This window comes from Hetaerina americana, unplaced genomic scaffold (genome assembly GCF_022747635.1).
Source record: "Hetaerina americana unplaced genomic scaffold, ioHetAmer1.1.p SCAF_79, whole genome shotgun sequence".
Taxonomy (NCBI): Eukaryota; Metazoa; Arthropoda; class Insecta; order Odonata; family Calopterygidae; genus Hetaerina; species Hetaerina americana.
Window position 1 is genome coordinate 1,511,295 of NW_027287416.1, and position 20,862 is coordinate 1,532,156.

At 40.1% G+C, this 20,862-nt stretch overlaps 1 protein-coding gene across 2 annotated transcripts in view; it reads right to left on the minus strand.

Moving 5' to 3' along the window:
• sit (stuck in traffic) overlaps nucleotides 1–15,746 on the minus strand; it is a 103,343-nt gene extending 87,597 nt beyond the window's left edge. Inside the window, exons 1-2 of one of the 2 annotated variants that reach the window (XM_071596225.1) lie at nucleotides 15,585–15,746; nucleotides 2,922–3,072 (exon numbers count right to left, since the gene is read on the minus strand). In XM_071596225.1, coding sequence (XP_071452326.1) covers nucleotides 2,922–3,057 — 136 coding nt within the window. In that variant the 5' untranslated portion in view covers nucleotides 3,058–3,072; nucleotides 15,585–15,746. Of the gene's footprint in view, nucleotides 1–2,921; nucleotides 3,073–14,541; nucleotides 14,724–15,584 lie in introns of those variants that run through there. The other variant, XM_071596226.1, reaches the window with a different exon arrangement.
• Between the last annotated feature and the right edge of the window lie 5,116 nt (nucleotides 15,747–20,862).

Sequence of the window (20,862 nt, forward strand, 5' to 3'; positions counted from 1 at the left end):
GAAATAAACAAATACAACTTTAAAGTTATATGTTTTTTTTAATTTTCCATCTTTTTTTATGGCGCACTATTTTTTAACCAACGATAGGCTCCTTATGTTTCTATTACTAAATACAGTTGCTATAATGGGCACGGATCTTGAAATACCCAACACATTTTATGCGTAAGACCACAAATAAAATTCGTTTCCACTTCAACCTTGAGGCAAATGGACCATTAAGATAAGCAAACATAAATCGGAAATCGTGATGAGAAAGGTGAAATTAGAGTGACTCCCTCATTGCATAAATGTAAATATTTGTTTATACGAAAGACAGCCGTGCGCTCACAAACTTCGTGACCTTAAATCATCAACCTTGGCATTATGTAAGAAAACATATTTTCCCAGACTCCCAAAAGCCAACTGCTTCCATTTGCAATTCAAAAGTTTGCAATGAGAAAAGTTCATGTTTCAAAATTATGAATGAAATTGCTTCAAAATTATAAATAAAATATCAATTACCACGAATACCCCGTCGAAAAAGCTAGAATTTTATTTTTAGAATTTAGTAATTTCGCAGCTATATTTCACGTGCAAGAAAGGAAATTGATTAGCTTTACAGCATAGTGGTTCAAACCCCGTTGGCAGCGGATTAGTATTTCATTGTCTCCCTGGTATGTGTAAAACGCTCCTTCCAGTCAGATGAGACTAATCTTTTTTATCATCTCACGTCTAGACCCTTTGGCGTTTACATTTAATAGTGAGCTTATACCTAGGTGAAGTGGATATCGGCCATTCTGCGAGTCAGATATATGGAACACTGGAAACGTGGTCCGGTGAAGAATAAATGCTGTTAGAAATCCGGAGCTGGAAAATGTTTCTGAATTTCAAATGGGCGATTTAAATCAGAAGGAACGAAACATAGAGAAGAATTGAGGAAGGTAGCTTAATATGGGGCATGATAAGAAGAAGAAGAACTAGATGGATTTGATACAGCTTGAGACATAATGAATTTGGGTAGGAACACCAAAGAAGGGAAACTAGAAGGGGAAATATCGCGGGGGAAACCAAGGGACAAATAAGTAAGCCAAGTATTTAAGAATGTGAGACAGAAGACATGCCAGGGAGTGAGAGGGTTAGCTCGAGATGGAAAAGAGTGGAAGGTTGTTATAAACTAATCTTCAAATTAAAATGGTGATGATGATGAATATCGATGCAGTTAGTTGTCCATCACACGATCTGCTCCTTGTAAACCTAAAACCTCAATTATAACCCTCACATCCAATACAAATGACAAAGGAAACTTCAGCAGTCGAACGCCTCCATTGATGGCTATAGATACCAAAGTGTGCTGAGACGCAACATTCGAGTACTAAATAAGGAAGTCCTAGTGTGGCTACTTTCTTAAAATATGCTGTATGTACATGTTTCTGAGTCACGTGTGAGTAAAGTTGGCTCTCGATTAATTGATATTCGAAATACGACGCCCAACAACATACGGTAGGTAATTTCGCTCTATATTTACGGGAACTGAGATCTTTAAAGAGCTCTGTAGTTTGGCGAATGCTTTCGTTGAGTTGGAGGGACTAGATTATTAGCCTTTCAGTGCCCAAATATGAAAATAACTATACTTAATTCCTTACTATGCTGAATGCTGAAATATGCTGAGTCAATCTCTAGGAATCAGAACTAAAAGGAAAACCGTTAGTGGTACAGGTAATTTTTTACCCTTCGTTACCCAATAATTTAACACGCCATGCCTTAATCCTATTACTCACGTTAATAACATTAGGGTCGATGGCCGTGGAGGGTGGTACAACGATAACTGTATTTATGCATAGTGTACCGATCAAAAAGCTAAACGATCGCTCAGTTCAAGTTAAAAATGTGGGTTGGTTTTTAAATTTCATCACTCATGGCATTGATTTAAGGATCATATCAGTATTTACGGTATAAATGCACCAAGAATGGAAATCATTTCACATAAGAAGTTGCGATATCATACCGAAAGATCTTCAAAGGGTGATTTTTACAGTGAAATGTGAAATGCAACCTCCTTTGAGAGCTTTCACGACAGACAGATGCCGTGGTGTTTTTGCTTTCGCGGAGGAAATTAATTGGTCGTCTCCTTTGAAGCGCGAAAAATATTTCATATAATATGAGGATTAGCGTTCCTGATGGGATCTTTGGAGATTGTATAATCAACGACGGGAAATCAAGCATAACGATATCTCCATAAGAATTAATCGTCACTTGCCTCTCGAAGTGTTGTTTTTTTTTATTTCATTGCTTTCATAAATATTTAAATACAGTATCATATTTAGATCACAAAAATCATGCATGCACACTAACATCCTCTATGTTCCTTTATACATAGTTACGCCAAATGAAGTGACTAAAGTGTCTTCTTAAAATGTTTTTTTGATCCTGGAATTGCTGCTTCATTCGGAAGTAAAAAATGTTAAATTTTTTTACGATTTAAGAAAAATAAGTTTTATCGAAGTTTTTAACTGCACTTTTAGCTTCTCTTCTGCTGTTAGGGTTACAAATAATTCTGTGAAATAAAATACGGATTAATTTGAGGGAGAATGTTATTGTGGGAGTATGTACTGTTATTTACGGTACTATTAGTGTAGTGTACCATTATTATAAATGTGTGAATATAATTAAAATAATGGTAACAAATACGCTAAAATTAGTGGCAATAATTTAAGAAGAATAGTATTATTTTACGTGAATAGGGTTATCATTGTTTGTTCTATTGATATGGATTGGCAAAATAGCCTCCATTTACATCTATTAGATAAATATGTGTAAAAAATCAATTATTAATTATGTAGATGGTTGATAGGCCACAACCATTCCATGTTCGAGCTCCCATAGTTGAAATAGGTGTAGAAAATATTTTATCCACAAAAATATTTAGACAAAAATTTAAATACCTGTTTGAACGACCCCGCTGATGTTCTCCTCTGGCGAAGGCATATCTTTAAGTAGGTCACTGTAACGCTGATAAAAGGCTCTGACTAAGATGCTCTCTGCGTAGCAAGACCTCCCATCGATATCGTCGGCTCCCATTACTTCCTGTTAACGCTTAAAAGAGAAAAAAAAAAGGTAATTGAAATTGTAAATTATTCCTCGGACACGAACTCAAACTCGAAATGGTTATCACACAGTTTCATACTTATTTGGCTTTGGATGCATCATAATTAGATGATTGACCAAGATTAAATCATTTCACTAACGCCCCCCCCCCCCCCAAATGTGCACGGTCATTTTCATGGCTTGGCATTGGGCAAGAGAACATGTGTGGTAGAAGATTTGAAATCAGATATTTTTTCCAGCAGAAAATGAAATGCAAACAAACTCGGAGTTGAGAGCTTCGTCTCCCATGAGAGATGGAAGCTTTTCCGATTAGTTTGCATTTGTCTTCTGCGAATAACTCTCATTTTTGGCCTTCTAGGCCATTTGAAACCCAAGGTTACGGCTTCAGGGAAGAGGAATGCCCAGAAGGAAATTTCACCATCCTCTTCTTCCGTCGGCAAGGAAAAGGAGCATTCGTTTGTCTCAAGTGCCCGTGAGTTCTTGAATGAATCATGCACTATTACCGCTCACCCGCCTGCTTTCGTGTGCTGCAACTATGGATGGTGTCCCTAGTTACTATGACCTGTGCCCAGGAATTTAGGTTAGATGAGCGCAACTAGAATGAAAATTCACCGCTATCATCTTCACGGACTGTTCGAATTTACTCGTTCCAGTGGCGCGGCAGGCACACTTGGCCTTCCATGTGAGGAGAGATCTCCCGGGTTGGCGCGCCTCGACTGGGTTTTCCTCGATTTTATGAGTGGCGAACATATCAATTAGTAGGAATACATTGGTGCACGTCCTAGTGCGAGTGTCCAATCAATATTATTCGCCAGTTAACCACCACGAGAATACTATTATCCTTAGTTCTCAATGTCAGCATTGCCTGGTCTTCAAAATAAACGGCCTTACAAATTGAAAGCACAAAGCGTGCTTTATTGAATCATATATCTAGGGCTCTACAACGAGATATCCCAAGAGCTTCGTCTAACTCAAGGGATCCCACCATAAGAGGTTTCCTATTCTAATTTCTATTGCCTTTTTGTCAGGAATTGTCAGTGGATTGGTCGGAAGGGTGAAACAAAGTTGTAGGTGATCTAAAAAAAATTCTTTCCAGTTCGGTCTCTTCCCAGGGGCCTACCCTCGCATGAACAAATTGCAGTGGTCAGTATTTATTTCCGCCACAGACACCAATGAAAGCGATACGTTGAAGCTTGACTGCTCCACCAATTTCATCCAATCGTCATTCATTTTTCATTGACATTTTTCTCCGCTATTCCTCTTTGAAAATCAAGCAAGTAATTGATTCGAGGAAATTCACGTAATTTTAGTGAATGCTGAATTTTATGGGGCACAAGGAATGGTGATTAGCAATGGAATGCTGCCTATTGTGACAGAGGGTAAAATGTCTGGCAGAAAGGTCGAGTGAGGCAAATATTAGACATGCTGGGCAGAACAAAGAGAGGTTGAATGTTCTTAAAGTTGGAGGATGGTTTATTCTGAAGAATATTTTTTTAAGTTTTTCGTTTTGGGTAAGGCACAGCAGTGTCCCCTGCTTAAGCTTGACCTCCAAACTCATTTAAGTAAATAATTACATTAAAAATTTAAATAGTTGTTGCAAGTAATTGGAACGAAAATCAGTCGGCTAAAAGAGAAGTACCGATTTGATACTTAAATTGATGTGGTGATCCTGAAAACTCCCAGCAAAAAGTTATTTACTGCGCACCAAAGCACTAGATAAATGAAAATGAAAGAATAACTGATCGTAGCACTTTTCCTCTTGAAACTTATCAATCTATCAAGTGGGAAAGTGCTCCGATCAGTTATTCATTATGTTCGACTTCCACTACATCACGCCCGAAGCTACTCATTTTGTTAAAATGAAAAAGTGTGGCTTCCTTATCATGGGCGTTCGAATGCATACTCTACGGATCCTATCAAGTTATTTCAGCCCTAATGTGTTTATTTGTCCTTCTGATGGTATTGTTGACTTGAGTACATTTTTAAGTGCTTATTCATTTGTATCCACGAGGGAACGTATTTTTTCGGTCTGATGCATCCATATTTGTTGGAAGTTTAGGTAACTTATTAATTGTTAGCATTTGTTTCTTGACATATTATCATGATACCTTAGTCTCAATGTGTTAGCATATCCTTGTTGACCCTCTTGAAACTTATTCTTTAACCTATAATTTGCCAAGGGCTAACATTTTTGAAAACCCTTAACCTAATGTAACAATTATTTAAGTTTGGGGTTTTCTACTCCACTGGGGTATTTCGATATCGCAAACACAACTCAAAATACGAAAAATGTATGCGAATGAAAGCTTAAAAGTAATCTGGTCGGTCCACCAACCGATTAGCGGGATAATACGTTTTACTTACTCCAACTCTCGAAGGGATCAAAACGCATAATCACGAATCAATCTAACCCTCGATGCAGAGAAACGAAGGCCGTTTGTGTCGCTCCATTAGTGCGCAATTCGACTGACCCGTGATATCCTTTACCTTCAAGTCATGGGCTGTAAATGTCCTCGCGAAATATTGCCGACGCATCGTTTAGTCATAGAATTTTTAGGCGATTCCTTCTCCATCGCAAACAATTAAACTAGACCTCACATTTAACATTGCAACTATCTTTGGAACGGAGGTAGGCAGCCGAAAAAAGCTAAAAGAAGGGCGTATTAGATATTCAGGTGACACACATATTTAATGGCCGTAGACGATTACTTCAAGGACGTACCTCAAGGCCGGAGCATCAAATGAAATCCGAGACCAATCATTCCGTTTAAACTTCTCGACAAGAGGGGGCTGAACATTTCCTAGCTCCAATTTGGCTGGTGAAAAAGATGCGATGAATATATTTTACGAAAATATTCTCTTGGTTCTCCGCTGGAACCAACAGTTCTTCAGCTTATTATGTGTGGATATTTATGAATATCTTTGGTTCATTATGCCATTTATTATCTATTTCACCCTTCTGACGGAACTAAACAGTAAAAACTAACTACGAAACTAACAGTTAAATACTAATTTCTTATACTGGAATAAATTAAGGTTCAGCCATCATTAACTTAAATAATAAATCTCAAACCACATCCAGAATGCGTTCATTAAAGTTAAGATAAAATTTACAAGTCTCTCTTTTAATGAGAATTACGGAAAGCGAGAAAACTGGGTTTAAAACTTGAATCCAAGCTTGCAAACATTCGAATTTATATATATGAAAAATTACGCATTGCGTAAACGGTATTAGATTAATCATTGTATTTCAATTTATCTTAAAATTACACCAAGATCGTAATCTATTTAGTAAACATAATCTACTAAAGAATATTATGGTGAGTACCCCGAGACATTATTTTTTTCTCAAAAGTGTTGTGTTTTTTCTCAAAAGAGTGTAGCTGTAGATTCCTTGTAGAATCAACATCTACAGTCATTTTCAATTCTACCCATGAATTTTGAGGAATAACGAAACAAATTACGGCTGGACATTCATATCCACGGGTTCATAAAGTTTCCATCGGTGACTACATAATCAAGGATCGTGGGAATCAGTCACAATCATTGCTGCCTTCGTAATCCACGCACATCTCTATCCGCGAGTTTTCTTTCCCATCTCAGTCAACCAGTCAGCGTCGACGATGCGGCTCTCCCATTTTTTTTTCAGACCGCCAGTCTCAAGAAGCTCGTGTCCTACTGCCCCGTCACCGTGAATCCCAGGACGAAATTTTACTCGAGGCACTAGAGCACACGGAACAACCATGCAACCGACATCGTGATAATGCGCACGGGAACTATGTAGGAAGCCAGTTTTAGTGATCTGTCGGTAAAAATATGCTCTTGGACAAAGATGTCGCAAGGATATTGAGACATCTAACAATTTAAAGTCGTGGAGCATTCGAAAATAATTTCCATAACTGCCGAATTCCACAGTCCGTTGCGCACCATCGCCAAAACATCAGTACCGTTCCTTAATGTTCTCCCAAGGGTTTGATTCCATGCCTAAAAATTGAAAGTCAAAAGGAGAATTAGATCTTGTGAAATGGTGCATTCGAGACTTACGTAGCTCAAAATTTGCATTCAATGTTAAGATTTCTCGTTTCAGAGCTGATAAATGACCTTTTATTTTTCTCACCTACCATTGCAAATTTTGTTCGCAATGTTCTTTGTACGTTAAAATAATATTGAACAATAATTTCTCAAAAACCTGGTTTAGTTGGAAGTACATGAAAGTTGAAATACTGATAAAATAAAACCACCAACGAAAGATAAGACCTCACTCCACTAGGTTTATGCAAAAGTGAAGATAGTTCATAAAATACGAATGTCTTGGATGATCAATATGATTATTTTAGATTCGCTGTTACTGGGACAATATTTTTGAACACATTTTTCAATTTAATTCAGCATTCATTGCGTAATAACCATTCACAAATTTGTTACTTCAGATATTGTAAACGTAATTCGAATAAATCAAAGATCCCATGGCGTTTCTCTAACGTCACAGACGCGATTATACCACTATTTGCTATGTGATCGTCGCGATAGATATATTGACGCAAAACTCTCGACATAGAGACAATGTCATATAAATAAATTTCACAATAAAATCCATACAAAAGGGAAAAATAAGTTTTCTTAGCCATCCAACTGAGAAAGGTGATGTAATGCACGAAAAATCGAACATAGACGTGAAAATGAGAAAATGGAAAACAATTACTTGAAGATCAGAAAAACTCAGAATTTTAGACAAGTATTTATTGCACGGATGCTAGAAGAGTGAAAATTCGATTTTAGGCATTACTCTTAGCACACTCTCAGTTAATAATACTTAAACTGGGTTACATTAACAACAGATCGCTTTCTATGTCAAAAGAGTATTGTGCCAAAATGGTAAATCCTTGTAGACTTAAATTTGCAATGTTGACTAAGTCATAAGGACTGAGCCACGCAGTTATGGTAACTCCGCTTTTACAAAAGGAATTGCTAATATTGTTCCTTTCAGACGTTTTAGCATCTAAGAACATCTTTTTTTTGACACTTGATGGATAATTCTTCACTACGGCAATTCATTTTTTAAAATGAAAAATTATAGTTTAAAAAATTCACATCGAAAATATACGTGTGTATTCGCTTACGTAACATTCTAGTGCTCTTTTTCACTGAGGCAACTCAAGTTTTGAAATTCCGAAATTCAGGCTGAAAAACACGACGGAAAATGACTATTCCACTTATTAATGTAACCCGATTCGAAAATTCGTCGCAAGAGAAAAAAAAATCCCGCGGAACCGTAGCGCAGAGATGAATGGAAAGAAAAAGGAAAATTTGCATGCAGAATCATAATGGTTAAAGTGAGGTGCTCGCCCTTCGGCCATTCCCCCGAAATCACGTCCGTTTTTTTCTTAATTCGACAGACATCAGCGAAAAAAAAAGAAACGCCTTTAGCATGGTGAGAGGTGGGGTGGAGGGGGAAGAACTTCACTCCCCTCCACGTCCCCGTCCTCCTCTAACAGTCGTGACGACATCTCTCGACCGCTCCCTCCCTCCCCCCCCCCCACGCCCTCCTCCCGCAACTCTCGCGACGTCAGCTCTCGAACGCGGGTCGGAAATGAATGGGGGAGGGGCTGAGGGTGGAGGGGGAGATTCGTTTCGGACGGGGTGAGGTTTCCAGCTGGGTGGGGGGGGAGACCGGGGGGGGAGGAATTGAGCGTGTGTGCGGGTGGAGGAGGGGGAAAAATGTCTCTCCGCGAACACTTTCACTTTCGGCAATGAGCATCTCCCCAGCATAAGGAATGCCTCGGGAATTTATGTAGGCAGCGGGTACGTACCCGCATCGCGAATAATATTTCCAGGAACTGGTTTAACCCGTTACCGTGTGCGAACCGGAAAAGGGATTTCATTATTATATCATCGATAGAGTGAGAGAGGGAGAGGAATTTCTTTCTCCTCATACCTCCTCGGTCCTTTTCCCGCTTCGACCCATTTTCCCGCCAGTTTCTTTCTCTCCCTTTTAAGCGCGTCGCTGCTTCCCCCCCCCCTCCCTCCTTCCCCCACAAGACAATTTTTTTAGGGCACTGCCAACCAAACCCTCGCTCCACGCTAGCGTGGCGCATTATCGATCTCACAACCCCACTCCTCCCTTTATTTCCCTCACCACCCCGAACCACGGTGGGGGAGGTTTGGTTCAAAGACGGCGGCACGGGCGTCTGCCTGCCTGCCTGCCGCCCCGCGACGTGCCAAAATGTGTGCCATGAAATCACTTCGCTGTCGTTGCTCTGAGCAGATATATCCCGTTACAAAGCAGACCAGCCCTTCGATCCATTGAATCAATAGTGCGTCCGCCTCCGACTTGGAAATTTCGATAAATTCCTACTGGGGAGAAACGTTGCTGTGGTTAGCACGCCGGCGTCAGCCTACCCCGAGTAGACCCACGGGTTCGATTGCAGAGAAATGGTGGAATATTTTGACTCTAAGTTATTCTTGAGGGCACTAGTGCAGTTGACACACTGCCCTTAGGGATCAGATGGTGAAACGTTGATCTATGTCAGCAAACAGTCTCGACCGCTAACGCAAACGTTTTCTCCTTCCTTGTTCCTCATCTGAATTAATTCCGTCAATTATTCGCCCAGCACATCTTCGGTGGAGTACTAAGATCTCGACTACTTCTCAGAGTACTTCAGACTAATTCTGGGAATATATACTGTTGGAATCCACCCCAAGTTGAATTACAGAAATGTGTCATAAGAACAGTTCAAGAATAGTCCCTCAGAGTGGGTTTACTCAAGAACGACTTCTTCTTGCAGTTTCAAATTCACGATAAAACGTCTTCTTTCCTCATAGCATCGTTAAAAGGCATGACCATCGTTAAAGACATTTTTTAATGATGTCGTGATTAAATTGTCAATAAAACTCGGTAAATTTCCTCACTCATGTTTTTTTATTTCAACACGAACTTCATGACTATAGTTTATCTCTGAGTAAAGAGGGGAAACATTTTACATGTCTAGTCATAATGATGGCTAATAAAATATCCATTTTCATTGATCAGGAAATCGAGTTGTATTTTCTTGGACGGAAATCTTATTGTCAATCCCGACTTCCTGATGAATGAGAGGCATCAACATAATTCTTCATAGTGTGATAGGACTTCTTACATTAGTAATTATGTCAAATGAATGATTGCTCAATGAAGGTGTAAGTGTCGTATATTCAGTCACAGATCTAAGAATTTTATTACATTGGATGTGAATTTTTTAATAGAACAATTTCACTGTGAATTCAAATTGGTTTAATCACGATTCTCCAGATTAAATTAAGACAATTGCCATTTTAAATTTTAAAAATAGTATTAACCCCGTTTCAAAATTAGGCATAACAATTATCGTCTTATTGATCAGATGATTCATGACGCATATCCTACCTGGAAATAACACACCTTACATATCCGCAGCTTTAAATAAGAGTATCGGCCCAGAATGTCACAGCTCAGCAGCGTTGTTAACAGGGAATACTTTAAACTTAATATAAAATTGACGGAATGCTATCTTGTGGGAAATTTTAGCTAATATCTTAATTATGTCATTCATTGTAATGCATATCAAAATTTACTCGGAAAAAATGTGTCCGATTTAAGTCAGGATTGTGAGCAGAATACTGCCTTCAGGGTATTTTTTCCGCAGTTTGGTTGGTGGGGAGGAGAGAGGCGAATGAAATCGAAAGGAATCGGACATAGAGTAAGGTAAAGGTCGCTAGATGAGCAAGAAATGATCGTTTCATTGGAATAATTAAGTGAATTCATTTTTTTGTGTCATAAAAAATGAAACATATAATATTCATTACGAACGAAGTAAGATGACAATAATTATATTTCGCGTATTTGTCGTTCATCTCATTATGTTATAATGCGAAAGTTCTAACTGCATCGAGATTTGTATTGAGATTCGTAGGGAGAACCAGACAACATTTTGACTGGAGCAGTTGTTAATCGTTCTTGGAGGAGGGTGGTGGTCGCCAAATAAAGGCGCGTTTCATAACGGAGTCGTTGGTATGATAAAGCAATCATACAAAAGTAGGATAGGGAAGAAATCCAAAGCTGGGCTTATCTAAACTGGAATCTTACTAGAACACTTTTCCGGCAGATGGGTAGCAGATTCTGACTGTTTACAAATATTTTGCAGTGTGGCGGCAAGCAGAGAATACATGGAACATTTGCATTTCTATCGCATTGAAGGTTATAATTCTCATAAAAGTTAACATATAAGGGAAACATTATTTATTGACCACGTTGGACTAATTTTTTAGTTTGACAACTGACTAAAAAAGAAACCTCATTGATCCATAACATGAAATGTTCCCATTTGCCAGCCCAATGTCGTCGACTCGCGACCATAACGGACAAACAGCATGGAAGGTGATTTCCACATTTTTCGGGCTGCGTCCACGTATGTCGTTTAAATGTACAACAGTTTCGCCAGCTATCCTGCTGGCGTCGAACGAACAGCATGGAAGCTTATTCTAGTCTCGGTAAGGTGTCCGGAATTGGAAAGGGAAAAGAGAGGTTTGAAGTGGTGAGGGGGAAACTTCACTTTCCTCCTTATCGTTGCCCTCTTCCATTTAAACCCCCAGACACCAGGATATGAACAAGTTATGCTTTATAAATAGTAAAGTATTTTGGACCGCTTGACCCATTGATGTCACAAGCCAAGGACAAAGAGGTCGCAAATTAATAATAAGCTAAATAAAAATATGGTACCCATGCGTATGCAACTGCTTCATTTAAATTATAGGAAATTAGTCATGCTGGAGTCAATATGTACGTCCTTTAAATTAAAATAAAATACATGCAATACAGACATCCAAATTATAATCCAAATGCCGGTCCGACAAAAAAATAGGAAAATGGATGACGTAAACTGGCAACAAGTAAGTGTGTAATTTGTCCTCAGTGAAGGTGATCCTAAATTGCGAGAGTAGTAGGCTAGGTAAGATGGAGTGGATTCTGTATGGTCATTTAATGAGAACACTTCCGCAAAAGTAGTCGAGCACCGCGTCCGCTATCTCAGCACCCTCGGTCAATCCTCTGTCGGCCAATAAATTATGATAACATGCGGACACTCGGGAACGACTGACTTTTGTGCTTATTTCTCATGTGTACTCTTTTTAAATGTAAAACCTCAAATGAAGAGGTCCAAATGAAACCATTGACTTCGCGATTAACTCCCCTTTTCCATATGGCTTAATTCTTTATGTATCGAATGGTAGGTTTACTTAATTTTCTCGCCTTAACATATTAGCATGCAGTTTATTCGGTGTTAGGGAATTAAATAATGAAATTAATTTGTTTTATCAAAATGTCTAAAGTGCAAATCCCTCGGGTATATCAAAGGGGAGGGAGGGACTAGGAAAAACGTCCCTCTCTCTATCAGAATTTTATTCAGAATTAATCCTATTCAGAATTAATAAAATGAATTAATGAATGAATGCTAATGTAAGTCAGCAGGAAAATCACAAGGTCGCCAGCTAAGCACTGTGGTCACTCACAAATGTGTTAACTGATAGCTCACGAACACTTGGGAAGCAGGCGTTGAGAGTCAGAGCTAAAAAGCTCGATTCTATGAGCTCATACATTTTCAGAAATGATCTATTGCATTTGCGAATGACAAAATGTGTTTTTTCTTCAAATTTCTCAAGTACAATAATAAAAGAACGAATGATAATAATGTGTGCTCACCATTTCCAATCGATCGTTTTGTCAAACTCTTAATACAAAAGCGCTCAATCCCTGATTTCCCATATTTAAAAGACTGCAACGTAACATTCCTCACAATCTTAGATGTGAATTGTGAGCAATATCAATGGGACCTCCACTTTTATGGCCTCACGTGGTAAAATTCTAAACTATATGTAATATCCTTGTATCAAGTTATGTAAAATGTACAAAAACGTTCATCTAGATTTTATGCGAATCTTTAAACCGTCACGGACTACAATTATTCTTTCATGCGCGCCATGTGACCCATGACATGATAGATGTTACTTTTAGATAGGTTCAAGCCAACATCTATTTTTTCCCAATGATAAATTTAAATGTTCGCTTGTGGTTCGGTGGAAGTTTGCCGATTAACACAATGCGTTTCTTGAAATACAAAGGTGTTTTCACTCACTATAAATTTGCATTGTAAAACAATTACTTTTGCAAAATTTTCACCAAAAAACACGCGTCTAATTTGGCACATTAATTATATAGTATCTCAACTTCCGGTGTCCAAGAGGAGAGTGGGAATACTTATACCCAGATTTAGTGATTGCTAACGCTAATTTTTACAATTTCATTTTGGTGATCCCATCAAGCTAATTATCGAAATAAAATTTCCCTCCGACTGGATTGGTAAGTTACATCTACATTGACAATAATTAAAATAAGACATTACAAATAATAATATAATGACACTCGCCATTCTTGACTATGATGCCATAGATAGTTTCCCTCAGACAGCGAGAGATTCGAAGCAATTTGTCATTTTAGCGTGCCCTCGATCTAGAATCTTCTAAGAAATAAGAATATTTTGTGAATTATTCTTCCGTTATGAGAATTGCCATTTTGACTTCGTAAAAAAACCGCGATCTTGTATAAATGGTCATCAACCATTGTCAGAAAATTATTTCCAGAATAATACAATACTATAAACGACTTGGGTATTCGCAAATTACGTAAATTATAGGTTCCCTCTTGCGAATAGAAATATCAGTATGCACGAGAGGTCCTCTTTCAGCGTATTAATCCGCCTAGCACTGGGTTCTTCTTTTTAATATCTATTAACCACAGTCAGTTTCCATGCAATCATTCCCATTGAGGAGACCGATTCCTTTTTCGAAAGGAACGATGGCGTCTAACTGATGGAGACAGGGTGAGGATGAGGCCGCGACAGGGAAGGAACCACCAGAGGGTTTATCACTGCCGCCAGGTTACTGCACGCTGAGCGATGCGAGCGAGCACCCTTCCTCCGGCGCGGCCTCCTCTCCTACGGCACGCTTGCAGCCCCGTTGGCCTGGGCCGATTGCTTCGATCGTGCGAGGTTTCTTTTCAAGGTAAGACGGAAAGACAATAAATCACCGTTCCGATCTCTGAAAAGGGTCCTCAACCGCACGGAGGGCGACACCCTTGGAGAGTGGGGTGGTATAAAAACATTATTAATTGGCAAAAAATTAAAAAAGGAAAACATCTCACGCATGCTACCCGTCCGTGCCGCACGCAATCAGATTTCTGTCCCCTTCCTTTGTTCGTTCCCTTACCGTTACACTCCTTCCACCATCTCATCCCTCTCCCACTTTCCTTCCCCTCTTTTGCAGAGGGGTGAATTCCTAGGATCCTTCCCCCTCTTCCTCCTCTTCGATCCACGTGTGTCAAGGAGGGAAGCCGCCGTCCCACACCCCCCGCCCTCGTCGCCGGCAACCCCCGAGCCGCTCGCCGCTCACCTGCTCCGTCGTGCGTCCTCTGAGGGTTCGACTCCCTGGGCTTCCCTCTCGACGCTGCAATTCCTCTCTCTCTCTCCGTCGCTCGATCCCGGTTCGTGTGCGCGCGCGCGTTTGTGTTTGAGTGGCACAAAACAAAACACCACCACCGCAACCACCTTCCTCGGCCACTCTCCGACGTGTAACCGAGCGGACGGTGAGCTCGCTCTCCTCCCGCGAGAGCGGTGGTTTAGGGGAGGCTTAGAAGGAAGGGAAGTGGAGCGACAGGGTCTCCCTACCTCTCTCTCTCCCCCACACCTCCCACCCCCCCGCCCGGACTCTATCCGTATCGGCTCCTCACGTATTTCTCTCTCTTCCTCGCTCAAGAAATCTCCGACACCGACACGGCTCACACCCCTCCTCCTTACCAACTCCACTGAACCCACCAACATCCCTCTCCCACACGGACCTTTCCCTCACGTCCCCCATACCTTTGTTTTACCCCCTCGCACGGTCCCGCACCCCCGTCCTTAGGGAGAGGCTTCTCTCCCTCCCTCGGCTCCCCGCGAGACCAACCGTGCACTCTTCTCACGATTGGATACCCCGCGCGCGACCCCTTCCTCTTTTTGCACCCTCTCCGTCCATCTCCGCTCCATATTCTGCCATGAGGCACCCCATCACTACCCTCCACCGGGGAAGATGAGGTGGGAACAATCAGGGTTTACGCGAAAGCATTCTTGCAGTGTGTGGCACTGCCTGAATGGGATATATGGAGCTTTGGAAAATGAGAATTGGAGGCGGTAATGGGAGTTCCGGAAACATGGTTCACCGGAAGCGGATGCTGAGAATCGCGTACACAGATGGTGAACGGAGGAAAGTCAGTGAGCTGAAGTTGATCAGTGGAAAATACCCCGTATGAAATACTTCAGGGAAAAGAAGAACTGGGTGAATTGAGGAAAGTAGTTCCTCTGGACGAAACAGTACGGAAGTACCCGTGATGAAGGGCAAGAAACACGTCTAAATAGAGATGAGAAAAAAGAAGAGCCGTGGAGGCTTAGAATAATTACCTTCGGCAAGGGAGCGGTGGAGGGCCACGGTCCACCAGTCTCCACATTGAACTGACTAATGAATTGGACGATCCCCTCGGCACCCACCACCGCCTCCCAACTCCTTCCGCGCCCTCGCAGAATATCCTCTTTCCCCAAAGGTGGGAGCCGACGAACAAGGCGTCCGCCTCTCCCCGCGAACGAATTGCCACTGCCACCCTACAGCCTTCCGAACCCTATCTAACTTCCCGCCGCGCGGGGGAGACGGGGGTGCGGTCTCGGCGGCGCAGGCGCGGCGTGCCCGCAGTCCACCCGCACGGAAAGGGTGTGTTCGGGGGAAATCAGGGCGGTCGCACCCGGCCCTCTTGTGAATCCGTTCGATCCTCTCGAAGACTTCTCGCCGTCGGGAAGGGAGTGCGGGAGTTCAATCGGCGCTTACATGACAGGGATGGCGCGACCACGGTTGAGGGTGGAAAGAAAAGGTTTTGGGAAACGAATGGGGTTTTGGATGAAGGAAAACAGGTATTCATCCATATTAATTTGATTCCAGTAATTCAGTACTAATCAGTAAGCCAAAAATGCAGGTGTTCAAAAAGGAAAGCAGAATTCTCTTGCCGTCTTCCGGCACATTTAATTTCTTAATTTATTTACATTGATACCCCTCCCATGCATGGGATAGGGGCATATGTTTTATCCTTTATATCTTTTAGCATTAAATTCTTGAACAATTCTGAGGTAGTAAATATTGCCGGATGTGAAAGCAGTCAACCACCTATCGAGAAGTTATTTGTGTCTGCTATATAACGGTAGATATTTACAGTGTTGCCACTCAAGGTAGGGCATTCTCCCTCGCTCAACGCGAGTCCTACTCATCTTCTTAAATGTATAGCTCGAAAAACAACCACTAAATGTCATTTTCTGCCCTGCTTATTTGTGTACCGTTGCGTCCTGGAAAATGATGTATCATTGAATGTCGAATCCCGTGTAAGAAAACGTATACAACTTTATGACGAAATTGGAAATAAATTGTTTAAATTCACAAAAAAGGTTGATTTAATCAATTTTCAGTTTTTATGACTATACGGAGTTTATTTATACAAAGTTGGTTTAGAATCTTGTGATTAAAAAAATGGAAAAAAGTGCAGTCCGAAAACTGTCGCCTCGTTAAGAGTAATTTTGCAGCGCATTTGCTTCGGTTGCGGAAAGAAGATTAATTGTCTGCAAGTAATAAATCGTACTCACTAGTCTAATTTCTATGAGCGACCTTACAGTTTAGTGGATAACCGAAAATTCATCCAAAGAGAACATCTATATCTACATAATACCACGTAAGCCGCTGCAAGGACATGCGGGGGAAGGGGTGTTAAGGCATGGGTAATGGATGCAGAAGAATTGTCTTATCCACGAGTTTTCTTGTATATTATCTGGTATACAAAAACACTGGAGCGAACAAACATGCATTACAACATATATCGGAAGATTCCTTTAAACCTAACGACAGCACTTATAAATAACGTAGCTTGTGAAGGTCGTATTATTATCATTATGAAAGATAGCGATTTCCTTCCTTCCACTTTTCATTTTTGTCAGGCGATGAAATGAAAATTTCGATCGCCAGAGGAAAAAACGGAAGGGCAAAATTCAAGGCTGACGAGTTCTCGTATTTTGAAGAAAGGGAAAGTGAATGAGAGAGAAAAAAATAAGCTTGGTTTGAGTAAATGGGCGCGGGAGGACCGCAAGAAAACACACGGAAGTCCGTGGGAGGCGAGTCGTATTTATTTCGGCGGCGGGGCAATTTAGGGAATGGAACAGGTTCCTCGCATGTTTTCGGGGTCTTGGTCCAGCGAACTTGAACTTGGGAGGCGAGGAGAGAAGGCCAAGGGGAAATGAGATGATCCCTCGGATTGAATAACGTGGAAGAAAGTAGTAGAAAGGTCGCCGGTCTCCATTCCACTTTCTCCCGCACGTGGCACGAGCAGTTCCCCCGCCGCAACTCTCTCAAGATCCGCATTCGGCAGTGCCCGGCTCCTCCCACCTCGCCTCCGCGTGTATCTATCCGGCCATCAGCTTCCTCCGCGACTCAAGCACGCTGAATACTGAGTTCGCGGTCAATGTCTTTTCCCTTCCCGTTCGTCGCCTTTTCACTTTTATCCGATTTTCGTGTCCATCCTGGAGAACGTTCTCTTTCTTCGGGTGTCATTGTTCAATCAAAGGTTGCGCAGTTACTTTCTTTGCCTGATGACCGAACAGCGAAAACATTTGAGAAACATATTTATGACGATCCTCGGTCAAGGTGGCACAGATTGAACGCGAAGTAATTCATTTCTAAGTTGTAGATTAATGATATATGATTTTAATTTTCACATTTTGGGAATTTTGGCATTTTTTGTTAAAAAGGAATGGAAATGAAAGTTTCGAGTTTGAACCTAAGAATTGAGTAAAATGTCAACTAACAGTGTAAGTACCGAATGCGTTATAATAATAAATAAAGTAATATTTGAAAATTTATTTTACTCCTAATTATGCTAAAAATATATTTTTTTATTTGTTAGGATAAAGGCTACAATACAAAGTAAATATACATTTTATATAATCATTATCTATTTATTTAATATAAAATTTGATATTATATATAATAAGTGTCCAACACATTTGGGAAAATTCATTGCTAATAGTTAAGAGTTTTTAATGCCTCAAACTCTCATCAGCCCACCTATTAGTTAAATTCAATTAATATCTTTATGTTTCGTATTTATAATTATATCGTAGAGTATTAATAAATTTGAACTAATTACAGAGTTTCGTGTCTATGTTGAACTCAAACATAACTGCTCTTAGACTGGAGTAAGACAATGTATCGTGCGTTTAGGTTTATGGTTAGTTGAAAAAGAAAGTCAAGAACCCTCATTATGATAATTTACCGTATCTCGTTGACTGCATCTTATTATATTAATTACATTCTTGTTTTTATGTTATTAATAAAAGATATTTGTGCCACTCACATAAATGATATAAGTATGCTATTAATGCATAAATTCTACATTTTAATCTTTGTACATTTTTACGAATCCTTTGGTTTTGTGGATACATATTTCAAAGGGTTAATTCACAAAGATGTCGCTCGAGGCGGAATTTACGAAGTTAGAATTGATTGGACTCTATAGAAGCAATTGAAGTGATATTTTTTAAAAAATTCATTTCTTTAAGAATTATAATGAATTTTGGTCGCCCAAGCTGTGTTATTAGTATTTTGGCAAAGCGCAGGCGACTAATCAAAATAAGCTGACCCCCATCCTCTGATGTGTGCATTTCACAAGGCTTTGTCCTTAGTTTCAGGTGAAATATACCTTTGCCTGTCAAACGAATCTTTGAATTTATTATTGATTGATTTTATTTATTGAAATTTAACCTTTGTTATCTTAGATTAAACTTTATTTTCTTCCTCACAAATTTATATTTTAAAAAAATAAACTTCTTTGTTCTTGAATACAGATTGGCGAATGCTGTCTAAATTAAGCAAGCATAAAATTATTAAAAATCTATGAATAACTTAAGGGAAAACTTTTGAAGAATGTATTAGTTAGTGTTGAATATTGATTTAGATGGCACAGTGTTTTGCATCCTATCGGCTCTACAACAAATATTGTTAATCGGAATTACTCTCCGCATATAAAAAATGTCGTATTACCTTTTCTTCATTGTGAGTTGCAATGAAGGATATTTTAGATCGTCATGAAGTCCCTGGCTTGTCCGATTAAAAATCTGACCTCATACCTTGAGATCCAACTTCAAGGATCAACTGATAAAAAACCGTGAATGAAAACATGATATTAATCTCATATATATATATATATATATATATATATATATATATATATATATATATATATATATATATATATATATATTCTACGATATAAGGATCACAAGGTGGAGGCCTCATAACATTGGAATTATATACAAACTGAATGACTGCGTATAAAAACACATATTTATGCTTGATGGAACATTTACGATACACTCATTAATTCTTATTTATTGATTTTATGAATTCGTGAAAAAATGATTACTTTTTACATTTTAGAGAAACTATTTCCGATACTATGAAACGATATGATTTTAATTTCAAGCAGCTTATACCTTTAATTTGATGGCTATTCCCATAATCATATTGTTGCTCATGTAAGGCCATTTTCATGTGTCATTTAGGATAATTTTACTTGAGCTAATGATATAAAAAAGAAATTTAAATAGCCATCCAAGTACGAGAAAAAACAACTTTGCACTTCCACACACTTTTTAAATATAACACGACCATGGTTTCGATGCTGCGCATCATCTTCAGGTACAACATAACAAAATTATTCAACTTATATAGCCAGGAGCCAGGTAGGGGAAGTCAGGGAGAGGGGTGGTAGCAATCATTGGTGGGTGAAGGGAAAGGGAAAGTGAGGGGGAACTAATGGATGCAGACGGTACAAAGGGGGGTGGTTGTTTGCAACGGTTGACCCTCATTAACGGAGGGTCGGTGACTGTCACTGCCTTGGTGGGGGAGGGGATGGTGTGGGGTGGTATTCAAGAAATTAAGGAGAGGGGAACGCGAGAGGTAAAGGATATCGTTGACCACCTCAAGATTACCGGACTGAAGGGATTCCCAAATTTCCAACTCCTCCAGAGCGTTCAGCCGCCGACCTTTCGTTTCTGTGTGTAAAATGTCTGCTGTGAAATTGCTGGAATGATTGTAGTCTAAGAGGTGTTTGGCGAATTGTGATCTGTTGTCTTTCTTCCTGAAGCATGAACGAGGTTCGAGGCTCTGGAGGAGTTGGAAATTTGGGAATCCCTTCAGTCCGGTAATCTTGAGGTGGTCAACGATATCCTTTACCTCTCGCGTTCCCCTCTCCTTAATTTCTTGAATACCACCCCACACCATCCCCTCCCCCACCAAGGCAGTGACAGTCACCGACCCTCCGTTAATGAGGGTCAACCGTTGCAAACAACCACCCCCCTTTGTACCGTCTGCATCCATTAGTTCCCCCTCACTTTCCCTTTCCCTTCACCCACCAATGATTGCTACCACCCCTCTCCCTGACTTCCCCTACCTGGCTCCTGGCTATATAAGTTGAATAATTTTGTTATGTTGTACCTGAAGATGATGCGCAGCATCGAAACCATGGTCGTGTTATATTTAAAAAGTGTGTGGAAGTGCAAAGTTGTTTTTTCTCTTTCTTTCGCCTCACCATGAAAGAATTCCACCAAGTTAAGCCTGAAACTGTTAGATCCAAGTACGGTCTATACGAGC